The following is a 25,774-nucleotide window of genomic DNA, read 5'->3' as shown; positions in this document are numbered from 1 at the left end:
GTCCTATATGCCTCAGTTATCTGAATGTCAAATTCTTCCCCTCTGTTTGGGAAGTTTTCTGTCATTAATTCTGCGAACAGCTTTTTAAAGTCCTTTGTATTTTCTCCTGATACTTCATGGATTCCTGTCAGTCTTATGTTATTCTTCTTTGCATCATCTAGGAGTTGTTGGATCAATTTATCATGATCCCCTACTGTTTTTAATAGACCTCTCTTTTCATGGTCACTGACTGCAATCTTATCTTCTATATCTGAAAGTCTATCTTCGCATTCTTTTATTCTGTTGCATACACTTTCAATGGAGTGTTTAATCTTGTGGATATCTGTTTGAATCTGTTTTATGGATTCCATTTCTCTTCTATGTTGGGTGTTTATTTTTTCCATTTCTTTCTTATGCTGGGCCTTCATGGCTTCTATCATGGTCCTGACCTCATCTATTTTTTTTTTTTGTCAGTTTCTGCTCTAGAGTCTTGAATCATGACTTTCATTTTGCTCACCATCTCTATGGTTATCTGAGAAATTATTTCTGTTTTGAATTTTTCTAGAGCCTGATTGATCTGTTTTGTTACTTCCTGTGCTTTGAGTTCAGGATGTCCTGGTGGCTCACTATCAGCCTTTTCATCCTCATTTGCCCTACTGTTTGACATTGGTGAACTGGAAGTCTGTCTTTGTGTCTTGCTTAAGTGTTTTCTCATTTTTTATTTTTGTTGTCAGGCTGTCTTTGGTTTAATCTCTGGGTTATCATCCAAATCTTCCTGATATAGTTGTGCCCTAGCTTCTGGGTCTCTAGTGACCCACAGACATTCTCATCTTCATAACATCAGAGAAAACAGCTCATCAAATCAACCACAATCCTTTATCCCAACTGATACAATCAGCAACACATTATGATCAAGCACAACTTGGAAACTGACCACCTGTGGTAGTAACTAATCTATCACCCTTAAACCATTTGAATTATATTGAAATCTAGAAGCAGTCCATAACATGTCTGCAGTGAACAAACTTTTCAATATAGTATATTTACCATTTAATGGCTCAGACAGAGCTAGGATGCAAGACCCTGATCTCAGTTAGCTGATGGCTGAACCCCATGACGCAGCCTGACCTTGGGCTGCAAGGCCCAGATTGAGTTCCCCTACCTTCTGAATGGTTGAACTCCACAACTTTCTACTACAGGTTTCCCATGCCCTTTCTTTAAAAATGTTCAAAGTTGGGAACTCAGAAAAATACCCTTTATGACCACCTCTGCCTCTGCAGAGTGGGTCCAAAGACTGGCACAATCAGGAGGTCTGAGAGTGTGTGTGTGGGGGTGTTATGGGGGTTCAGGGCACCTGTGTGGCTACCTTCCTGTTGCTGGAGCAATGGCAGCTCCAGGCAGGAGAGGGCATGGCTCTGAGTGCCCTTGAGTTCTTAATTACTTTCTTATTGCTGAGACAAAATACCTGACACCCACAAGTTAAAGGAATAAAGGTTTATTCTAGCTCACAGTTTGTGGAGGTTTAAGTCCGTAGTTGGCTGGTTCCAACACAGGGCAGCATGGCAGAGGGCCACTGCAAAGGAGAAACACCTCATGCCACTCATGGTAGGCAGAAAGCAGCCTTCCTTCTTTTCCTTTTTACTCCATCCTGGCTACAACCCTATTTGTTGGTGCCACCCACACCCAAGGTAGGTCTTCTCTCTTCAGTAAATCACTCATACCCAGAACTATGCTAAACCAATCAGTGGACTAATCCAGTATCACACACCCAGGATGGAGGAGTCACTGATCCTCTGTCTAGTCACCTCCTCTATAAGCTTTGGGAGGACATTACATATAACCCATAACAGGTCCCCAGTAGGGCACACAAAAAAAGTTTGGTGAATATAATCAACATATCTTGTCAGAGTTTACACCTTATGTGAACAAATTTGCTTTCTACAATAAATATTCTAAAATCTTTGTTTTATTAATTCACTATCTTAAAAATACACACTGAGGCCAGGTGTGGGCACCTGCCTATAATCCCAGCAGTTGTGAGGCTGAGGCAGGAGGATCCCCAGGAATTTGAGGCCAGCCTGGGCTACATAGCAAGTTCAAATCCAGCCTGGACTACATAGCAAAACCCTGTCTTGAAAAAAGAAAAATACAAATTGAGATTCTAATGAACTATTAAAATGTCTAGGAAGATGTTCTCTTTTTTTTTTTTTTTTTGTACTGGGGATCAAACTCAGGCACTGTGCCACTGAGCTAAATCTCTGGCAGATCCATTCCTTTCAATGAACATACAAATGCAACTTTATAAGAAAGGAATCATTTGAAAAATATTTTTCAACTTAAATTTAATGACAAATGGTATGTAATTATGCACCAATCTTTCCTCTTATCTATGTGAGCATAAATTAATGGTTGATACAATGCTTTGCTCTCTTAAAAAAAACTTTTGTCATTTCAAAATTATTGCTTTTTAAGCCTGTGCCTAGAAGAAACAGGTCTTTTCTATCAAAAATATAAATAAGAGTGTATCTCTGCCTTGGCCACTCAGCCATCCTAGATGGCCCCTCCCAAACACCTAAATTCCAAAAAACTTCTCAGAACATAGCTACAAACTAAACATAGCTAAGGACAGCCTGGACTCTCTGTTCCCCCACAACCCATTATGTTCTTTCTTCCCTTCAGCAACCCTTCAGATTCTTCTCTTTCACACTGTTCAAACCAGCCAGTCAGCATAGATGTGAATCTTCAGTCCAGCCAATGGAGAAAAGGTCCGCTTGTTCTCCTGCATTAAGGATAAAAGGGCCAACCCTTCTTTGTCCTGCACACCTGTGACTTCATGCTGTGCCCCTCTGCAGTAGTAAAAACTTGCTTTGTCAAGACCTCTTGCCCCATGTCTGTGTTCTTTCTGACACCGACAATTTGAGTCTGGGGGCTTATTTCCAACATGCCTTCTAGTCTCAACCTAATAATAATCAAACCTAAATCTAAGATGTTGGAGGCTTAGCCAGGCATGGTAGCACTTCTGTAATCCTAGCACACATGGAGACTGAGGCAGAGGAATGCAAGTTTTTTGTCAGGTTGGGCAATTTAGTGACTCTGCAAGACTCTGTATGAAAACAAACAAACAAACAAAAAAAGGGGCAAGCGGTGAGGGGATGTAGTTCAGTACAAAGGCCCTGGGTTCAATTCTCAATACAAAAAATATATATATCCGGGCTCATAGATTATTTCTTCAAAATGTCAATTGCTTTGAGAATTTTTTGAAGATTCTCTCTCTTGTTTTTTGTTTTAGTGTTTTGTTTTGTTCTGTACTGTTTTATTTTGAGAGGACTTAATATGTTGTTCAGACTGGCCTTGAACTCACTATGTAGCCCCAGGCTGGCCTCAAACTCACAGTAAACCCTCCTGCCTCAGCTTCCCAAGTGCTAGGATCACAGATATGCAACACCATACCCAGCTCAAGACTCTCACATTTTTAAAAGATAGCTATTGTGCTTATGAAGAGAATATCCATTTGCTCTAGGGCCAGGAATTTAGCTCAGTGGTGCCTGAGCCTACCTCGCAAGCACAAGGTCCTGAGTTTGATCCCCAGTACCAAAAACAGAGTAAAAAATTTGCTCTAGGAATGAGATTCAGAGGCAAAGAGGGCATGGGAAGTAATCGGAAGGTAGATTTCAATTTAACAAAAGGAAGAAGTATCCTCTAGGAGTAAGAATGAGCCCATATGGAACAGGCTACTTATGAGATGTTAGCTCCTGGTCACCAGAGATGCGCAGAAAAGGTGAGAACATGTTGGGGGTATGATCAACAGGGGATCTATACTGACTACCAAAAAATTTAAGATTCCTTCTTATTCTTAAAAAACGGCTCTTGAAAGTTAAGCAGAAAAGGAAAGAAGGGAAAGGAAAAAATATGAGATAAGAAATCAATGGAAACAAAGCTTTTGCAAAAAGGGAGGGGTGGAGGGCAGAGGAATGGGAAAAATAAAAACCAAGATACATCATGTAAAGGTACAAGTTCCCAATGATGAATGTAAACGTATTGTATACCTAAAATGTACCAATAAAAGAATTTAAGAGAAAAAAAAAGAAAGTTAAGCAGAAAAAGGATTTCCTGTTATCTTTAATATTCAGGATCCTGAAACTTGGAAAGAAGGAACCATTCTGTAGGTCTGCTGTCTCTTGTGAACTCTATTGGACAATGAAAAAGATGCCCAGTTGAAAATAAACAAGCTTCTCCTTGACAATTTAATAAGAGGGGTCCAGGGATTTAGCTCAGTGATGCCACTTCCTGCCTTGCAAGTGGAAGGATCCAAGTTCAATCCCTGGTACCAAACAAAACAAAACAAAACAAAATTTAATAAGAAGAACACATCTTATTAAAATTTAGTAAGATGAAATTTCAACTGCACTCTCTGAGCTGCCTCCAGCCACTCATTAGAACCCAGGACTCAGGGCAGAAGCTTTCAGCAATCATCACCTACTAATGAAACTCCCCCTGGCTTGCAAGCTGGCTGTCTCTTCGCAGAGCTAGACAGCAGCACAGGGATTTTTCAGAGCTGAAAGTAGCAATACAGATACTCATTCTCAATTCCTCTTGAGAGTCACAGCAGATGGTTTTTTAGAAATAGTTTACAGACAAGGCTCATGACAATCCCCTGGGGCTGACAGAAAGTGTGATTAGCCAGTGTGACAAATGGAAGAAGAGCATTTCTCAAATCAGCAAGGGAAGAGAAAAGCTGACCTCAGAGCTCACAGCTTTCTCACAGCCTTCAGAGCACTGGAATTTCTCTGTGGGATAAGAAGGATCAGAAGAACAGAGGGGTCTTTCTAATGTGAAATTTTTCTACTGTGGTGTGTTACAAATTTTAGTATCTATCAGAATCTCCTGTTGTGCTTTCCAGGTCCCTCCCCCAGGGTTTCTGATCCTTTAGGTCTGGGTTGGGGCTCAAGAATTTGTATTACTAGCACAGTTCCAGGAGATTAGTAGTGCCTGTCCAGGAAGACCCTTGGAGAGCCACTCGTCGGTATTTTTCCTTCTCAATTTCTTCTATTAGATGCCAGAAAGCAAGAGAGAATGATCTGAACAGAAAAACAAAAGAGATTTGTACCTGTCTAGACTGCTTCTGAGATATAAGTGTCCCGTCTCATAAAAAGACTAAGGAGCACTCTACAAGGAGCCAGAAAGACTGAGTTGTAGTCCTTGGCTCTGACACTGGGGACGTAGGATTTGATGACCTTTCAGGCCAGCTGGAGCCCTGAGACTGAGGGCTTGGAAAATCAGTCCTCTCTCTGGGGCTCAGTTGAATCATCTGTAAAATGTGCTGAAGGGCTAAGTGTGTAGGAGGGGTGACCTCTGAACCCTCTACCAGTTCTAACATTCAGGCTCTGTACTTACCTAGCCAGAGTCTTGATTTCGGTAGGTACCACTCTTGCCTCCAGGGAACAGTTAATATCTAACATGGGCTGTAAGACTTCTGAGAGATTTGAGCATGTGTGGGAAGTCCTCTGTATATGATGATTCCAAATCTTCATGGGGGTGCTAGGGAAAACTGACTACAGAATCTAAAATTATGGCTCCAAAGGGCTTGCAGGTATAGTTTAGTGGTAGAGCATGGGTGTAGCATGCACAAGGCCCTGTGTTCATCCCGAACAACACACACACACACACACACACACACACACACGTGCATACATGCAAACACACAAAGTCTCTGGGCTGGCAATACAGGTTAGTGGTACAGTGCTTGCCTGGGATGTATGAGTCCCTGGGTTTGATCCCCAGCACCAATAAGAAAAAAACTGTCTCTAAAGAAGACAGCTGTGAATTAAAAATCAAGTAAGTCCCCACCCTGTCTTGATTGAAAAGGAACAGTGGACAAAGAGTCTTGTGGAGACAGGAAGCAACTCCTTGGGCCTATGAGAACAGTGAGGTAAACCAAGCCTTCTAGGTGAACAATCAAACTGAAGCAAAGGTCACCAGTAGGATTACACTTTACCATGCTCTGTCTTTTATGACGTTACAAATCTTTCCCCCATTTGCTTGTTTTTTAAAAATGTAAATAGAAAGGTCAACCTCTCCAGCTTGTGAAGTGTGCTTTCAGAGAATAACAGAGGGCACAAAGCATGTTTATTACATAAAAGAACACTAGTTTGTGAAATATACCTATTTTCTCTCTCTCTCTCTCCCTCCCTCCCTCCCTCTCCCTCTCTCTCTCTCTCTCTCTCTCTCTCTCTTTTCCTGGTACCAGGGTTCAAACTCGGGACCTTACAAGGCAGGCTGAGCTAAATCCCCAGCCTTGCTATTTTCCTCTTAATCAATAAGTGACCCCTCTGGTCAACACTCATCCATTTCTTCTCTTCACTTCCCCATACATAGATTTCTGGAGATAGAAAGCAGTTCACTTGGGTTTTTTTCCCCCTGAAGTTTCTGGTTTTAGAATAAAGGTGCCTGGTGGTGCACACCTGCAATCCCAGCACTCGGGAGACTGAGACAGGAAGATCACTGTGAGTTCGAGACCAGCCTGGGATACATAGTGAGTTCCAGGGCAATCTCAACTACATAGTGAGACCCTATCTCAAAAAAAAAAAAAAAAAAGATTCAAACACCAATGTGAAATGTATTCTATGGCATGGGTTCATGGCAAAGTGAATTCCACAGGAGTACATTCCTCATGGAACAAGGAGCCAAAGCACTAGGACAGGGTTTAAAACTTTGAACCAAGGAAGGAAACCAAAAGCTGCCAAAACTTTGGTGTGGGATAAGGAAAAATGTGTGTCCAAGGTCAGATGACATATACAAGTATCAGAGCCATCTTCCATTCAGACCCACGTCACTTCCTCTTCATCGGCGTCATTAACTGCACATATTCATGGAAGACCTTGGCACCTGACCCAGCCTTCACCCTACTGCAGTAATTGCCATAGTGTGGTCCCCATTCCAGCAGAAACAGCATCACCTGTGGATATGTTAGAGCTACAAATTGGGCCTTGAGTCTTGGGTCACCAAGACCAAGTGAATCAGACACTCTGGGTGTGGGACCCAGAAACCTGTATCACAATAAGCTTTCCATGTGATTCTGGTCAGCTCTGAAGTTTAAGAGCCACAGGGCTATTACAGTCCTAAGACTTCAACATTCACCTGAATGACCCATCCAGATCTTTTACCTCTCTGCTCCTTGACTTCCTTGATTCTAATAACCCTCCCTTCCATTCCAGCCACCCACTCCCACAGCTGTACCCAGAACCTTGTCAAATAAAACTTCCTTCCTGTCTGAAGTTTGAAATATCTTAATTACTCACCACAAGCTCCTGATTTATGTACTCTCTATACTTCCCTTACAGGATGACAAACTCTCCTATGGCTTTAGTGTCAATAGAGGTGGAAGAACCCTGTATCTTGAGTCCAGAATTTTATGGACTCAATTTTATAGTCCACATTTTCTAAGCATAACCTCTTCATTAGTGCCATGTAAGTTCCACCTGGCTGTCCCACTGTTATCTCACGGCAGCATGTGCACTGAGCAACTCCCTGTTTTCCCCTTCTTGTACTTTGTCCGTCAGGAGCAGAGACCCTAGGTGTCACCTGGGAGTCATCCTCTGCACCGTCCTCTCCTTCACCCCTTACAACCAAGCAATCATCCAACTCACATCAATTTTACCTCTCAGAGGGCCATATGTAAATAACTAATTTAATCTTCAGCAGATATTAAAGTTTTGCAAAGCCTCTTTCAAACTAGGAATTCTGTGGGTGATTTCACAAATCACTTCCCTCCTCTAAATTCCTGCTACCAATGCCTATTTTTTGTTTTGTTGTTTTGGTTTTGGTTTTTTGAGACAGGGTCTCACTATGTAGTTGAGACTGACCTGGAATTCACTATGTATGTATCCCAGGCTGGTCTCGAACTCACAGAAATACTCCTGCCTCAGCCTTCGGAGTGCTGGGATTACAGGGGTGTGCCACCACGCCTGGCTCTTAACCAAAGCCTGGGATGTCACTCCCTCTCCCTTGGTGTCATTAACTAAACACATTCACGGAAGGCCAATCATTCTCAGCACTGACTTCATTTCAGAATCACCTAGGAGCTTCCCAAACTATAAGGCCTTGACCCACAACCCAAGTAATTGCATAATAATTTAATTTTAAGAACCCAAGTTTTTAAATCTAGACTTTGAGTTAAATCTAATTCTAGAGTTTATCATCTAGAAGCCTCTAAAAGAATTTTGAAAAAGTATAATCCTCCTCATAAGTTTTAATTTGACACCTACATTTCTTACCAGTAGATTAAAAACAGCAGGGTGGAATAACATCTTCATTTCATCTACATTAAATTATCAGTTTAATAGTTGCTTATGAAACACTTTGTTTTGCCATCTTGGGATGCTCTCTCAGGAGCCTTGCATACTCCACTCATCCTTCTCAATGTTGCTAGAGACATTTGTACCCCCATGAAACACCCTTATTGTAATACTCAAGATAAGTGAAAGGTATATCTTTTTTTTCAAAGTGAAAGAAGGCTATGGTGAAGAAATCAATGGTACATTCTCAAGCAGATTAATTTTAGGAAAAAGTATTTACATCAATTGGAGAAATGGTTTTCTTAAAATTATTCATGCTTGTGTATACCTGGAAAGTCTTTAAGATCCTGCAAAAATATGGGTTCCCTTCCTTAAAGCCTACAGCTTAGAGCATTGTTGTAGTCTTCTCATTGATCTCTCTGCTTCAAGTATACATATATATATATAATATATAATAAATATATGATATAGATACTATATATTTTTTTTCAACATGCCAAAAAACTCATCCCTGTAAAGTGTACAATTCAGTGGTTTTTAGTATACTCACAAAATTGCACAACCAGTGAGGTAAGATAAAAAGAAATGAAAACTAAGTTAAAAGGAAACCAGGTATGGTGGCATATGCTCCTGTAATCCCAGCACTTGGGAGGCTGAGGCAGGAGGATTGCTGTGAGTTTGAGGCTAGCATGGGCTCCATAGTGAGTTCAAGGCCAGCCTGAACTACATGATGAGACACTGTCTCAAAAAACCAAAAAAGAAAAAGAAAAACAAACCTACTGAGCCTATTTTAAAAGGGTGGGATAGGTTCCTTATTTCAGCCTCAGGGACCTCTCAGATCCAGCTCAGTGACATTTACCTTGGTGACCACGAAAGCACATAAAGAGAGGGTTGGAGACTGGAGACCTTTGCTCTGGTATGCTCAGCCAAGAGGCTTTTCATTTTTTCCTTTCTTCTCTCTTCCTGTCTCAAATCCTTTAACTTTTTCCTCGCTCTTGCTCATCAGAGAGAGGCAGGAAACTGGAGAGTACAGGAGCCTGGCCTGTTCCACCCTGCAGTAGGTGGGAGGAGAAGCTCATGTCCTCTTTTCTCTGATCTGTGCTATGGACTTTGCAAACTCTCTGAGGTCCTTTGTGTGTTATAGGTCACTGAGTACAAAGGTCTTTGCAGTCAATTTTTGAGTAAAATCCAGTTCTTGTGTACAACTCCTTTTCCTGCTCTGACTGACGATAAAAGTTAAAATAACCCAGATTCTGGGTGACTAGAAAGGACACCTGGACTAGTCAGTGACAGCAACACAGCAAAGGGGTGTCCCTGGGCATTTCTGACTCTGGGGACACAGGAGAGCTGCTCCTCTGGTTAGCACTGGCTCTAAAAACACAGGGCAGACTCCACATATAGCATGACCTTGGCATCCTGCAGCTGCACGTGTGGTCTGGCCCAGTTTGGGCACCCATGACTGAGCACAGTTCGGGGCTTACGCTGCTCCATGAAATTAGACCCCGAGATGAGGCAGGCAGCCAGAGTATATTTTTCATAAAGGAACTGACATAACGGTAAAGGGTCAAATTAGGGTCAGTAAAGGGTGTATCTAACAAGTCTTCTCTGGCTACACAGGTTTGGAGAATTACTTGTTCACAGTCATGTCTTTTAGCCTCAAATTTTTCCTCTTTTAGTAGCAGGGTTTAAAGAGGAATGTGTCTTTATTTGAATGTCTGGTCCTTCTAGAAGTAGAGCCTGGTATTACAAAGTTGGTTGTCTGATAGCCATAGGCTCCCTTTGGAAGAAAGAAGACTTGACACATTGTGAGATAGATAGATAGATAGATAGATAGATAGATAGATAGATAGATAATGAGATCTTTGCTTAAAGTAGCTTCTGGTACCAAGAGAGCTATGGCAGCCACAGCTCTAAGGCACATAGGCCATCCCTTCGCTATAATGTCTAACTCATGACTCAGATAATCTACATGATGTTAAGCGAGTCCTTGATCCTGTGTAAGCACTCCTGCTGGGAGCACTGTAGACAAGCCTTCCTCCCTTTCCATTTCTCAGAAAACCATTAAAGCATGATGTCCTGCACACCTTAGCTACTCTCCCAGGTCCAGTTCCACACCAGCCCACTTCACCTGCCCCTGTACTTCCCTTATCTCTACCACTATAAATAAATGTGCTACAGTTACCACGTGGTCCTTTTCTCCCATCAGGAGGAAGGCTTCACCTGGCCTCAGCTTTTTGTATCTCTTTGTCTGTCTTTTGTTCATGCCCCACTGTTCTCCCTCCATGGACCTTTCAGCTGTGCAGGCCACCGCACACACCCAAAGTCATGCCCTGGCTTTCATCAACGTACAGATTGAAATGGTGAACTGTTGGTAGGCTTAGTGTGGGGCAGTAAGAAGCACTTGTTTAAGCTTCTGGAATGCAATTTGGGAATCACATTCCTGGGTTAAAATATGGGTATCTGCCTTTGGGCTTCCTTTATAAGCTGATAGAGGGGTCGTGCGATCGCACCATACTCTGCTATACAAAGACCACAAAAAAGAAAAAAAGCCTGTAATTTCTAGGAATATCCATAGTTGTTTTAGGGTCTTGGGCTGCAGGAAGGAAAGTACTAGTTTGATTCTTTTTTTTTCCCCCAGCCTTTGGGTTTCCTTAGACATGATAAGGGCCAAGTACTTTATCTCAAGAATGCAAACTTGTGCCTTAGATCTTACCTTATAACCTCTGTCTGCTAGAAAACTCAGCAGAGGATGAATGCTTCAACTAGAGAGCTGTTCTGAGGGGCCACATAACAGCATTCTGCAGGACTGTGACTTGGGAAAGTTCAAAACATGCCAAGTCATGGGAAAGTACTTGTTCAAGAAGATAAGGACCATCTCTGAACCTTTGAGGAAGCACAGTCCAAGTCAGTTGAGAGGCCTGGTTAGGAGGATTTTTTTAAAGGCAAAAAGAAACACTTAAACCCAACCAGCATCTTCTAGGATCTGAGAAAATAGAATATACAGGTTAGGTACCACCAGGTGGGTTGGCACTAATGACTCATTTACTAATCTAAGGTCTTGTACTAACCTCTACTCTCCAATGGGTTTTTGAACTCTCAAGATTGGAGTGTTGTATGGGGGCTGTTATAGGTAAGCAAACCTGTAAGTTGTCATTTAGTCCTTTTTAACTTTAGGCCTTAAAGGGTACTATCTCTGGTGAGGAAAAATAGTGGGATCTTTAAGATGTATTTGTATGGAGAAAGCTCTTATTGCTCTTTTTATTTTACTTTTATTTGTCCATACTCTAGGATTTGTTTCCGTCTGTATGAGGGTGAGGCAGTGCACCTGATCGGGGTGTATGTATATTACAATATTTAAACAAGATAAGATATTGGAGGGGGGCTCGATTTTTATGCATAATTCAAAAGGAATGAGAGAAGAGAAGATCATTCCATTTATAGCCTAAAGGTTGTGAGAAATAGGGAGTTACCTGCTTTCCTGTGACTCCTTTCACTGAAGTATGACAGCTGGAAGGAAGGCCAGAATTGAAAAGAAGCACAGAGAGATATGCACCAGTGTCCAGCAACAGGCTTGTTTCTTTTCCCTCTGTAGTTATGATTATCTGATTACCTGGGCTCCTCTGTGGAGATGACAGTCTGGTCAACAGGAAAAGGTAGAGTGCCCTAGGGCTCTTGTCTTGCTGGACTAGCTGGTAAGATGGGTCTGATCCCTGGGACTGCCATCTCAAGGGGCAGTCTAAGTTTTAGTGGTTACTTTTCCAAATAGGCATGGCTCAGGGGGCCTGTTGTCTTGATGGTTTTTGTCCCTCCTAAGGTGGCCTGGCTTTCTGCACTGGTTGGAGGTGAGTTTTGTTGTGGAGCTCTTTTTGGAGCCCCAAGAATCAGACTCACTCTACATATAGAGAATAACCTGAAGATAGGTCAAGTTGACTAGACACTCTTATTGTCACCTGCCCCACCTTCTCCAGAAACTCACATTCCTAACTCCAATTGTGTTTCTAAAAGCACAAACTATAACTGATACTAGTTATAACAGTTATGTTTAAAGAAGGAAGCACTGCTTGCAAAATTAAAGAAATAATTAAGAGAACTGAACAAGTGCTTTCCAATTCTTTGAAAGAGAGTGAGGGAAAAAAAAAATCAAAGGACAAATTGGAAGTGTTTAAAGCACTTCCCAGCCTGCAAAAGAGATCACCTCTAAAGACAGATAGAGCCAAATAATGGCTCAGAAAAATCCTGCTCTGGGCTGGCCATAAGTCACAGAAGTGCCCAAGACATTTGTGTTGTCTTTGATCACCTAGGCATCACCTTCCTTCACAGCAAGACAAGGCTAAGCTGTACTCAAAATTCACTCAAATTTTTATTTCTCTATATCTGCAACACATTTATGAAACTCACAGGTTAAAACCTATACCCACAATAGACATTGGGAAATGGGAAGAAAATGTTCAAATGAGAAGGGGAACAAGAGGAGGGGAAAGGAAAGAAGGTACAAGAAAAAACTGAAGGAAAAAATGGAAACACTTCTGTACACAGGGGGGAGTGGGGAAAAAAAGAAGCAAGATATATCATGTACTGGTACAAATTCCCTATGATGAATGTTATCATTTTATATATCTAAAATGTACCACTAAATCTTTTACAAAGAAAGAAAGAAAGACCTGTACCTGTCATTCAGCAATAGGCTCAATTTAAAAGTTTTTAGTTGTTGGATAGGAGGGAAAGGTTGAGACAGTTCAGGATTCCTCCTTCTCTAATCTTTAGCAGAAACATGCCTGTAAAAAAGGAAAATACAAAGTGACAGGGAAAAGATCAGAAGTGAGATCAGAAGAAGGAAGTCTTTTCTTCTCATGCTCACGCTGAGTTATTGAGACAATTTACTCATGAGTCATACCTCATCTGGAAGGGCAAGAGTGGGGAATCTCAGGAGCTAAGATTGCCAGGACAGGGATTTAGCTCAGTGGCACCACACCTGCCTGGCAAGAACAAGGTTCTGAGTTTGATCCAAAAAATTAAAAAAAAAAGAGCTAAGATTGCCTCCTTACCAGTGGAAGATCAGACCTGAAAGGAAACTGAGGCAGAGCAGGCTCCACATTCTCCTGTAGAGTATAGAAGGGGAACCAGGCTAAGACTGTCCTAGTGAAACCTGTCCCCTAAGTCTCAAGAATCGCCAATTGCCTTTACCTGGCAGTTGGAGTCCCATGATTTATTAATAGGTATGTATATTCCCTAAATATAAACTAGATTTTGTTAAAAGACCCATTTTAGGGCCGGGGATTTAGCTCAGTGGTATCGTGCCTGCCTTGCAAGCACAAAGTCCTGAGTTTGATCCCCAACAAAAAAAAAAAAAAAAAAAAAAAAAAAAAAAAAAAAAAAAAAAGGGACCCATTTTACAGCATTTCATAAATTCACATTTTGGTTAGTATCAAAGTCCACTAGAGGACGCTCTGACATTACATTTCCCTAGCACAGACAACAAACAATAGTCAAAACAAATCAAACAGGTAAAGCCAGGAGCACCAATAAATTCAGCAACTAGGAAATCGAAACTCAGCATGTGCAAAACAGGAATACAAGATCTTATCTGAAAAAATAAAATCTCTCATCAAAGAAATATCATAATCTTCCTATGTTCTCAATTTAAATTTATCATCATTTAAAAATAGCCCAATTCATTAAAAAAAGGCATAAGGCTAGGGATTTAGCTCAGTGGCACCACGCTTACCTTGCAAGTGCAAGGTCCTGAGTTTGATCCCCGGAGCCCCCCAAAAAAAGAATGAAAAAATTTATTGAGAAAGATAGCTCCTAAGAGACAGGAGGAGACCCAAAAGTGCCTTATCAATGAGCCTACTCCTCAAAGAAGTTTTATAAAGCAAAATTATGATGTGTGTCAATACTATGATCAATTAATAAGATTATAAACATAGCCTCTTAGACAATATTGATCTAATAGAAAAACAGGTCACATAACAAGTGTACATAAAAAAGCAAAGACCTCTGTAAAAAGAGATAGATTAAGAGGTCTTAGTCACCCACCTGGGTGGCTGGTGTCTGTCTATATTTTATTGGACCGGGTGATGCCACTTATCCCTTGGGGAGCATGTCAGTCTGGTCATTTTGTCTTTATCTTGATGCCTGGCCTTTAACAGATGAGCCTCTAGCCACAGTTGTAATGTGTTCTCATCCTCTATACTGACTCTGGAGGGCCTAGAATAGTTTCACCTAACTTAGCTGTCCGTAATAACGTCAGACAAATTGAGCACTTACAAAGTTCCTAATGGTGTGTTAGGGCCTGACGGGTAAATAAATAAGCCAGATCTGGTGCCTAGCTTTAAATAGGGTTTGTAGTCTGGTTATTGTGCATCGAGTCACCTGGGAATGTTTTTAAAATGCAGATTTTCTGTTAGTAGACCTGGATGAGGATCCAAGATTCTCCATTTCTACCCAGTATCTTAAAGGATTCTGATGTTGCTGGTCCTCAGACCACACTGTGAGTGATAAGGATTTCAAGTTATTGTTTCCACGGCTGTAAGTTGTGGGTTATGCATCTTAAGGTTTGCAAAGAGATATAGCTACTGTATGTAATTTACTGATTTTAGCAATTCATCCTGAGGGATAAGATAAGGAGACAATGTACTTGTGGTTGTATAAAACATCCCTAAATTCAGGTATTAAGGTTGGCTTGTCTCCTCCCAGTACTGGGTTAGGGTGAAGAGTATAAGTCTCATTTTTACAGAGCAGGAGACTGAGGATCTGAAAAAAGAATGGACTTAGCCAGAGCCGAACACTATAGAAGAGGCAGAAAAGAATTAGAATGGAAGCCTCTTGACCCCTAACTCAACACGATTTCTTGAATATTTTGATGCTGGTTGAGGTGCTTATGTATTCATTCAACACAGATTTATCACACAACCACATTTCAGACCTATGCCAACATGTGAATGCTGAGAGAGTTATCTTTCAACAACTAGAAGAGAGAAATACACAAATGTAAGAGAAGAAGGCTTGCTGGAGTACATTGCTTTATCAGCTGTAATCACAGCTTAGAGAGGAAGCAGAGAGATAATCATATTAATTTCTGGCTTTTGTATATACATTCATCAAATATTTGACAAGCCTTGTCCTGTACCAGGCCCTACGCTAAATTCTGACAGTGCAGGTGTGAGTCAGAGGTAGGTTCCACAGAGCTCACAGCTTAATTTAATATGGCATTTTTCTGTCTACTAGCCCTTTCTTCTTCATTAATAATGACTGATATTTTTCTGATTATATAATATGTGTCAATGTCGTGATAAGCTTTACACATCATTATCATGATTATCTTAATCCTCAAAAGTCTTATTAGAATGTACACTATACCTGAGCAGAGAATTTTGTTTGCTTTGTTCACCAATATATCCTTAAAGCCTAGAAGAGTGCTTACCACATAAGCACTCAAAAAGTTTTGGCAAATGAATGAAGATGAAACACATTGTTGGAGATCTCATTAAAATACAGATGTGGAAGGGAGTCCACACTCACAGTTTCAAATTCTGTGGGACCGAGTGAAGTTGGACAGAAAAAAATAAAGAAAACAAGGAAAATCATAATTTAAAATTGTTCTCTTAATAAAAGCTTCACTTTCAAGACATAAACCCAGTTAGAAAATATCCCTATGGTCCTTAGAGACACAATAAGTCTTGAACATTCCCCTCTCACCTGTAAGTGGTCATTCTCAGTGATGGTGAAACTTTTACAGCTTTCAATGCTAACAAACAACCTGCTGTGGCATGTGTGCCATAGGTTCGCCACCACTGGACTAGACCACCTATTTTTGCCTGTAAAATGAGCTTTTCCTTTATGGATGTGCTACCTGTGATGGCTGTCACCAATGAAGAGGCCATCACTCTTCCCATTTAGGAAGGGCTGTCCCCTTTCATCTGTCAATTGAATTCCCTCTTTCCATAGATTCACAAGTTCTACAGATTTCCACCCCCAAACCCCCATAAATGTACTAAGCTTGAGGCCACAAAGAACTGCTAACACTCTTGAGGTCCCACACTTGATTTCTTTGAGTGAATACTTTTAAAAGTCTTCCTAATACGGCTCTATGCCTCTTACAGACATGTCCTCAGAATTCTTTTCCTGTGAGGAAACTCAGGGAACTCGCTAGCTGCTCTTTGGGTTGGGTGAGGAAAGGTCCTCAATCTCCAGTTCAGGGACCTCTTTAGACCCTGTCTGGTGCCATGAGGAATATCTATTCTTGATGAATTCCCAGATGATATTGAGGGCTGTATCTTTTGTTTATTTATTCGAGATAGAGCTTGCTACCTATCCCAGGCTGGCCTTGAACTTGAGATCCTCCAGCCTTAGCTTCCCAAGCACTGGGATTACAGATATGTACCACCAAGCTTGGCTCCGGGTCTATATTTTGAAAACCATTCTCTAGCAACCAACCTCCCAGTTTCTCATTTATTCCTATAAGATGAAAAGAAGGGAGATTAATATCCCATAGCAAATGAGGAAAAAATGGGGCCAGAAAATCATTTCCAAGGTCTCATAGCAAACTCCAAAGTCCTTATGATTCTTAGAACTTGCTGCCTCAGACACAGGGAAGAGAAGCGAGGAGGGAGGGTATCTGTCAGGAGGATGTCAAAATAAAGTTGGAAACTTCACCACATAGCTTGCTACCCTGAGGGAAGCGTTCAGAGGTCTGTGACTAACTCACTGCGTGCCCGGGGCGAGGGCTGAGGGGAGCCCCTGCTCGTCTCAGTCCTCTTCCCCCTAAGGCAGGGCCCTTTCCAGCCTGGGAGATTCAGAGGTGGGCAGAGAAGGAAAGATTGTACCGGATCCTGTTCTGAACATTCTGTACTGGCTGGAGGCCAGGCAGGACCTGTGGGCGTGGATGTCGTGATGAGCAGCCACCGCTGTTAGGGCACCAGTCTGAACAGGGCTGGCAGCTGTCCTAGCCTTTCTGGGTCTTTGGGAATGTGAAGCAATGAGGTAAACCTGTGGGCTCTGTAAGCACTGCTTTGAGGGACGGACTGGTCAGAGGAGGAAGGGCAGATTGCCTCCACGCCATCCCACCCGATTCTTACCCCACGGACCCCAAGGGATCGCAAGAGAACTAGGACCTGGTCAAGCTCCGGGCGCGATGTGCCCAGCCTCTCACTTCCACCTTTAGTTACACCCTCTGTTGAAGAAGGCGGGCTCTATTTAGACGTGAGCACCAATCCCAAGCCTTCAGCATGACATCAAGCAAACGCAATTGGCCTTAGTTCTCTGCAGGGGGCAGAGGTGTAACACTTTCGGGGAGGCTTAGCGGACTTGGTGACCTTGAGGAAATCACCCTTATTCTCTGAACCTCCATTTAAAGATGATTGTTAAACCAGGCGTGGGGGCTCATGCTCATGATCCTAGCCCTGAGGCTAAGGGAGATTTCAAGTTCAAACCAAGCTTGGGTAATTTAGCGACTTAGCGAGACCTCCTCTCAAATTTAAAAGGGAGGGGGGACCGGGGATGTAGCTCAAAAGCCCTGGGTTCAATTCCTAGTACTGAAAAGAAAAAAATAGGGATAGTAATACCTGTCGGGAAATGGCCCATAAGAGAGAACACATCTAAGGAAGGGCCATATGCTTTTAAAAAGTACTTTTATTTTGCCTGCTTAGGGGAGCATGTGATTCTTATAAAAATAAATATGAGGGCCGGGGATTTAGCTCAGTGGTGCTGCAGCCTGCCTTGCAAGTGCAAGGACCAGAGTTTGATCCCCAGTACCAAAAATAAAATAAAATAAAATAATAGGAGGGCTGGGGATTTAGCCCAGTGGCACCTCACCTGCCTCACAAGTGCAAGGTAATGAGTTCAATCCCTGGTACAAAACAAAACAGTGCAAATTCCTTTTACATCATGCTCTCACTCCTTCCTAGCCTATAGTAAACAAACATTAACACTTAAGTATATTTTTCCTAAGGTTTTTCTGGTTTGGGTTGTTTTTGAGACAGGATCTGTTATGCAGTTCAGTCTGGTCTTGAATTCATTATGTAGCCCAAGCTGGTCTCAAACTTGCTGTCCTTCTGCCTTGGCCTCCCGGAGAGCTGGGATTACAGATGTGTGCCACCATGCCCAGCTTTTTAAAAAATAGTATTTTAAAATTAAATTACATTTAAATTTTTTGAGACAAAATCTTGTTGTTTCCCAGGCTGCCCTGGAACTTCTGGGCTCAAGCAATCCTCCCACGTCAGCTTCCGGAATAGTTGAAATTAGAGGGACACAGTGTACATGGCTAAAAGTTAAAATTTTTAAGGAAAATTGAACTTATACTAATACATATTTTTTCACTTAGTAATCACTTAAACATCTTTTTTTTTTTCTTTCTTTTTCTTTTATTGTATTGATACCAGGGATGGAATTTGGGACCTTGCACTTGTGAGGCAGGTGGTGGCACCACTGAGCTAAATCCCTGGACTGTCTTTTTCAGACAGTCTCTGTTTTATTTAGACTGGCCTGGAATTTTATATAGCACAGGCTGGCTTCAAACCCATAGTGATCTTCCTGCCTCAGCCTTCTGCATACTAGGATCACAGGGTAAGCAACCACACCTAGCTCTTAAACATTTTTCAACATTGGTATGAGTAGACCTATTTCATTCGTTTAATGTTTATATTACACTCAAATCTACTATTATTAAACAGTTGTTTCTAAGAATAGCAACAATAACAAAAATCTGTAGCAACTTATTTATGCAAGAATTTCATAGTTTACATTCTTGGAAGTTGAATTTATAGGTAAAAAAATGTGAGCACATTTTAAATTTTAATAAATAGTAGCTAATTGCTCTCCAAAGAGGAGGCATTAATCTATATTCCTACCAGCTGGGCGTGGTGGCGCACACCTGTAATCCCAGAACTCAGGAGGCTGAGGCAGGAGGATCACTGTGAGTTCGAGACCAGCCTGGGTTACATAGTGAGTTCCAGGTCAGACTCAACTACGTAATGAGTCCCTGCCTCAAAAAAAAAAATCTATATTCCTACCAATAGTCTGGCAATGCCAGTTTCCCAGCATGCTCATAAACATAGGATGCCAAAATCTATGTTTACCTAATAGATGAAAACACCGCACTATTTTTGATTGGCTTTTCTTTCATTATTAGGAAAAACATCTTTTTGTAGTTGTGGTTTTTTCTAGAGATTGTACCCAGGGTTTTGCATATGCTCGGGAAGTACTCTAGCATTGAGACTCATCCCAGCCCCAGGAGGAACAAGTTATTTTTTCTTCTTGTTTTTGTTTTTTAGAGCTAAGGTAGCCAGGCTATGTAGCCCAGGATGGCCTCAAACTAGCTATGTAGAAACTCGATCTTCCTGCCTCAGTCTCCCAAGTGCTGGGATTTCAGGAACACGCCATCACACCCAGCCACAAGGAACACATTATATGTTTATTAACCAGTGCTTTTCCTCTTGTAAGACTTGCATGTCCTTGTTGAAATCTTCTGTTGTTCAATATTGCATCTCTAAAGCCCTAGTTATTTTTAAGCACCCAGGGAATATTTGATGAGTGAATGAAGAATAAATGAAATAATATATCCAGAGTACTAAACTCACAGTTAATAATCAAGAAATATTAGTTTAAGTGTGGAGTTAGGAGTGAGTTCTAGAATGCTCTCAAATTCTTTCCTTCAGAAACAGGGATTGTTATTGTCAGCTTTAGGATTACAAAAGGCATGGCTTCTCCCTGCCTTCTCATTGTGCGATTTCCCAGGGGTAATCACATAATTTCTCTAATCTCAGTTTCTCTGCAGTTGAAACAGTCTGCAAGCTGCTAATACAAATGGGCTATTAGGGGAATAACCTGAGATTAATTTACAATAAGCATAAAAATAAGTATAAAAAGTAAATGCAAACATTTATAAGAACGGAGGGGACTGAGGGTGTAATTCAATGTTGGAATACTCGCCTAGCATTTGTGAATCCCTGGGTTCGACGCCCAGCAGCAAAGAGCAGACTACGGAGATAAGAATAGAACTAGAAAAAAAGAGGCTGCTTGCCCTTTTAATGATACTACATTTCTTTCTAGATGACTTCATATGTGGTCCAGCCTCTCTCCTATCTTTTCACCAGCTCTCTACTGCCCTCTATTGCTCGGATGGTCTCAATTCATTGCAGTCCAGCTACAAATATGAGGAAATACTACTTGTGCTGAATTTCTGACTTGTTATCTGTATCAGTTATCAGTGAACCCTGATTTATTTTTATTTTATGTTTTTGAGATTCTGGAGATCCAACCCAGGCCCTTGCACATGCTAGGCAAGGGTTCTTGCACTGAGCTACACCCTTAGCCTACTGCTCTATTCTTGACCTGGTGATCAACACAAGAAGTCTCAGTCTGGTGGGAGATACAGACTCTAGTGCCATTATAGGCATGATGAGAAACATTTCTGAAACAAGAATTGCTCTGAGCCAGGCATTATGCTGAGCACACTGCATACAGAAAGTTTTAGTCATATTGTCAGACAATAGATCCACATTATAGAACAAAAAGCAGGACTACAAATGTGATTGGTTCAAGGTCAGGATCTAGTAAATATGGGACACGGATTCTGAACTAAGCTCTGTCTCCCTTTCAAAGTTGTTTCGTAATACATTATAGTACAATTAAACACATCATGTGGAACACTGAAGTGAGCCTATTTTGGGTGTATGTGGTTACTGCATCTGGAAAGACTTTATAGAGGAAAAGATTATTGATTTGGGCTGAGAAGTTTGATTCAGGCATCAAGAACACTGGTAAACAGGCTCACAAATCTGGAACCTATTCAGAGAACAAAAGATTGGGAGGGTGGTGGGAAAAGAGGCAGGAGATAAGGCCAGAAACAGATTTTACAAGGCCTCAAAGGATAGGGTAAAGCAGAATTCAAAGACATGTCCCAGTTAAATCCTTCCCAAATAACGAGGTGAATGGATGTGGTCTATTCTCTGCTGCCTTTAGGACTGAAGTGAAGCCTTGGGAAACATTGAAATAGATGATGGGAAATCATGGATTGGGCTCTACCCAGGGTTCTAAACTAGGGCTGAATGGCAGGCCAGTGAACAGGAGCTGTCTTTGGAGACCATTCTGTTTCAGCTTTGTGAAATTGATACTTCTAAGCATAAGAAGCTATAATAAACATATTCCTCTTTTTTTTTTTTTTTTTGTACCGGGGATTGAACCTGGGACCTTGCACTTTCGAGGCAGGCAGCAGAACCACTGAGCTAAATCCCCAGCCCAGTATATTCCTTTTCTGCTTCATTTTTTTATTCAACAAATATCACTGCACACCAACTCGTTCCTTACTGTGTGCTGTACACAAGTAACTAAACCTGTTTCCTCATCTGTAGATACAGTACCCACATCGTCATAATGAGTGTTATAGTGAAAATTAAATGAAATTAGTAGAAGTTCTTAGACTACAGCCTAAAACAAAAGTTTAGCGTGGCCGGGGATTTATCTCAGTGGTTCAGTGGCCTGCCTTGCAAGCACAAGGACCTGAGTTCAATACCCGGTACTAAAGAAAAAAAAAAAGTTTAGCACTGTTAAAGGACAGGCTGTTGTAATAATACCATAATGTTACTGCTACATTCTCGACTTCTGCTGCGTTCCAGTCATCATTACCCGTGGTGATTCAGTGGTCACGTGACCGTGCGGCGCGCTGGGTGACTGATGGATCTGAAAGAAATATGGAAATGAACTAGGCTTTCCACTGCACTTCTATAAACTTAACGATTATCGGCTTACCCCACTACACCTGGTATAAAGAAGGCACTCAGAACGCTTGACGAATGAACAAATGTTTACCAATGACTGCAAGTTCTTTATAGGCAGGGACTATAGCTATATTCCTCAGATCCCCAGAACCAAACACATAGCGCTTAGGGTTTACAGAATTAATGGATGAATCCGTGGATAAATGGATAAATGACTGCAGGGAGAACGTCATTAAGGATACAAAGCCGGCACCAATAAGGTACTGACTGCACAAAGACCTGCACCAGTTGTGGGAATGGAGTACACATAGAAAAAGCGTTTACCAAGAACCTTACCTGCGCGAGGGCTGACGGGAAGCCCAGGCTCACAGGGCAGGGAGAGCGCAGACGTCAACGCCCGTCCAGCCAGCTTCCCCAAGCTCCGCCCCTTACGGGTCACGTGACCAGGGGCGCTCTGGGTGACGTGGAGTTGAGCCCGCCGGAGCCATGGCTGGCTTGGTGGACTTCCAGGACGAGGAGCAGGTGAAATCCTTTCTGGAGAACATGGAGGTGGAGTGCAACTACCAGTGCTACCAAGAGAAGGACCCGGACGGTGAGCGCCTCCCGCAAAGCCTGCGGACTCGTGGGGACGTGTGGGGGGGTTGTTAGGGATCGGAGGGGACCTGGAGTGGGTCGCGTGGAGGACCGAGGGTGCTGCTGACCTGGTGTGGCTGGAGGGGCGTCTCGTGCCTTAGAGTTGCGGGGGCGCGAAGGGAGCCTGGGCCGCGGGAAGGGGAGGGACCGACGCGTTGGGGGTTTGGGGTAGAGGGAATAGGGCTAATCAGTGAGCGGACGAAATTCCCTGACCTCGGTAAGTTTACCTTCTAGTGAGGTTGTCGGTCAGGAAGCATAGGAAATAAGTGAAGTAGCGGAAGGGTATCGGGAGTTCAGGAGCACGTTTGTAAAGTGATCAAAGTGCATTTGAATAAAGCCTTGAAGAAGGTGAGAGAGTGAATCACGCGAAACTTTAGTAAGCAGAGGTAGGTAGAGCTGCGGCAGAATGGGCCCCTTGTGCAGTGTGGACGTTGAGCTGATGGAGTGTATGGGTGGATGATGCGTCCAGAGGCGGCCCGCCGGAGCAGCCAAAATCTTTAGGGATTTTTCTTCCCCTTATCTTATTTTTTTAAGGGCTTAAAATGTACCTTTTTTCTTTTCAATTTAGAAGGAGACCTGAGAAGGGACTGTGGTTACTATAATTCCGGAATTATTAGTTCTCTGAAAGTCTTAATCTCGATGTCTGGTTGTATTCGCCCTTAAAATCTATTCTCATTACCCAAGTGTATACCCTCATACACATAACTGTCTCCCTGTTCATCCAGTCATACACAGACATACATAGCCCAGCATTTAAAAAATGCAAATTTAATCTACACACACACACACGCACGCACACACCCAGTACTGGGGATTGAACCCAGGGCCTTACACATATTAGGCAAGTGCTCTACTCCTGAGCTACATCCTCAGGCCCACTTTTCTTAAAACCCTCTCTGTGGTGGTTTTACTGTTGCACTTGAGGTAAAACCCTTTGTAGGGCTGGGATGGAACTCAGTGGTATAGTGCTTGCCTATTATACACAAGGCCCTAAGTTCAGTCCCCAGTACTGGAAAAACAAAACCAAAAAATCCACAAAACCTTTTCTGATACTCTGCAAGGCCCTTTGATCTGATCCTTGCCTCTCTCTCATTTTTTATCCCACTCAGCCATATTACACTTTATTCATTCTTATTTCTTCAGATATTTGTATGTTTCTTTGTGCCAGGACTTTCTGCTACCTTGCCATTTTATTGTCTTTACATGTATTTTGCTGTGCTGGGGTAACCCTTGGCCTTGCGTTTTTCTCTTCCACTGAGCTACATTTTCAGCCTATCATTGCCTTTACACATCTAATGCTTTCTTCTTATTCTCATCTCAGCTCAGCTATCACAGTTCTTGGTGAGACCTTCCTTGATGGCCCTGTCTGTATTAGTGAGTCATTCCTTGCATTGTGTATAACAAACTCATCATCCTGCTTTATTTTAATCATAATATTTATTGATTGAATGCATCTTGTTCACTTAATTTTTATATTTCCTTCCCTATAATGTAAATTTTAGGAGGGCAAGTGATTATTCCCAGCATCTGTGTATCTGGTACATAGATATATATGGTTGTTCAAATATTTGTTGAATGAAAATGAGTGAGAAATTATTGTTGGGGATGAAAGGGGAGGGAGAGAGAGGAAAGATGTTAAGAAGGGAAGCCTGCTGAGACTGAGATAGTCAAGGAGTGGGGAGGGAAGCCTGTTTTCAAACTCTTTTGGTAGCTGCTATTTGTACTTCTCTTTGGGCTTTAAGTTCCCTGCTTGGCCAAGGAGTAAGATACAGTCATCTCTGCATGACAAGGTTAGCCTATGAGCTCTTTTGGTTTTTTAATGTTTTTACTGCTGAACTTCATGAGAGGTTCCAAAGCTACAAACATTTCAGTCATGGAAGTCAGTGGGTCTTTGGGCCAGACCTACAGGGAGCAGAAGAGCTGGTGGGTGATAGAGCCAGGAGAGGGGGCCATGGTCTCTCCAGAATGTACATTATTCAGTCCCTGAATAAGGGGAGACAAGATTACTTGTGGGAATGGCTGAGACCACCTGTGTTCTTTGTGGTGAGGGCAGCTTGCCACACTTGAGAACTGGAGCTGGTCCTAAGCAGAAGGCTCAGTCTGACTTGTCGTACCTGAGCCCTTCACACAGCAGAGGAGTAGCCCTAGGTGTGAACAGTTTTGCCTTCTGCTTACAGGTTGCTATCGGCTGGTGGACTATCTGGAAGGGATCCAGAAGAATTTCGATGAAGCTGCTAAGGTGCTGAAGTTCAACTGTGAAGACAACAAACACAGTGATAGCTGCTACAAACTGGGGGCCTATTACATAACTGGAAAAGGTATGCACGGCCTTCTTTCCATGGCCTTTGCTGCATCACATCTGAGCTGGAAGCTGCACTCTCCTTAAAACTACCCTCAGATGATAGTTACCATACTGTACCTCAGATCTCCAGATCTACTCATTCTGTCCAACTGAAACTTTGTCCCTTTGGTCAGCATGTCCCCATTTCCCACTGCCCAGACCCTGGCAACTACCACTCTTCTCTCTGCTTCTATGAGTTTGGCTTTTTTAGATTGCATTTATTAATGAGATCATGCATTCGTCTTTCTGTGCCTGGCTTATTTCACTTAGCAGATGTCTATCATAAGAACATTTCATCCATATTGTCACAAATGATACAATTTTCTTTTTTAAGGCCTTATGAGTCCATATTTCAGCATTTGTGAATTATGCTACAGTGAATGTAGGAGTGCAGATACCTGTGTGAGATACTGATTTCATTTCCTTTGGAGAGCTACCCAGAAGTGGATTGCTAGATTGTAAAACAATGCTATCTTTATGTTTTTGAGGAACCACCATATAGTTTTCCATGGTCCTGTACCAGTTTATATTCTTACCAAAAGGGTAGAAGGGTTCCTATTTCTCCACATCCTCACCAGTACTCATTACCTTTTGTCTTTTTTTGTTTTTTTGAGACAGGGTCTCACTATGTAGTTGAGACTGACCTGGAACTCGCTATGTAGCCCAGGCTGGTCTCGAACTCATAGCGATCCTCCTGCCTCAGCCTCCCGAGTGCTGGGATTACAGGCGTGCGCCACCACACCCGGCCTTGACCTTTTGTCTTTTTGATAGCCATTTTAACACATGTGAGGTGGTATCTCTCTCTTTTTTTT

At 42.1% G+C, this 25,774-nt stretch overlaps 2 protein-coding genes across 2 annotated transcripts in view; one reads left to right on the top strand and one right to left on the bottom strand.

Annotated features, from left to right (window-relative positions):
• Zyg11b (zyg-11 family member B, cell cycle regulator) overlaps nucleotides 1–22,405 on the bottom strand; it is a 112,528-nt gene extending 90,123 nt beyond the window's left edge. Inside the window, exons 1-2 of the mRNA XM_019205415.2 lie at nucleotides 22,325–22,405; nucleotides 21,845–21,950 (exon numbers count right to left, since the gene is read on the bottom strand). Coding sequence (XP_019060960.1) covers nucleotides 21,845–21,847 — 3 coding nt within the window. The 5' untranslated portion in view covers nucleotides 21,848–21,950; nucleotides 22,325–22,405. The remainder of the gene's footprint in view (nucleotides 1–21,844; nucleotides 21,951–22,324) is intronic.
• Nucleotides 22,406–22,412: 7 nt separating this feature from the next.
• The window catches only part of LOC104852569 (cytochrome c oxidase assembly factor 7), a 12,204-nt gene continuing 8,842 nt past the window's right edge, over nucleotides 22,413–25,774 (top strand). The window contains exons 1-2 of the mRNA XM_010610339.2: nucleotides 22,413–22,580; nucleotides 24,799–24,939. Of these exons, the coding sequence (XP_010608641.1) occupies nucleotides 22,475–22,580; nucleotides 24,799–24,939 (247 nt within the window). The 5' untranslated portion in view covers nucleotides 22,413–22,474. The remainder of the gene's footprint in view (nucleotides 22,581–24,798; nucleotides 24,940–25,774) is intronic.

Source organism: Fukomys damarensis, unplaced genomic scaffold (genome assembly GCF_012274545.1).
Source record: "Fukomys damarensis isolate Sample0158 unplaced genomic scaffold, DMR_v1.0_HiC HiC_scaffold_23, whole genome shotgun sequence".
NCBI classification, from domain to species: domain Eukaryota; kingdom Metazoa; phylum Chordata; class Mammalia; order Rodentia; family Bathyergidae; genus Fukomys; species Fukomys damarensis.
The sequence above is the reverse complement of the archived record's forward strand: the minus strand, read 5'-3'. Positions and strand labels throughout refer to the sequence as shown.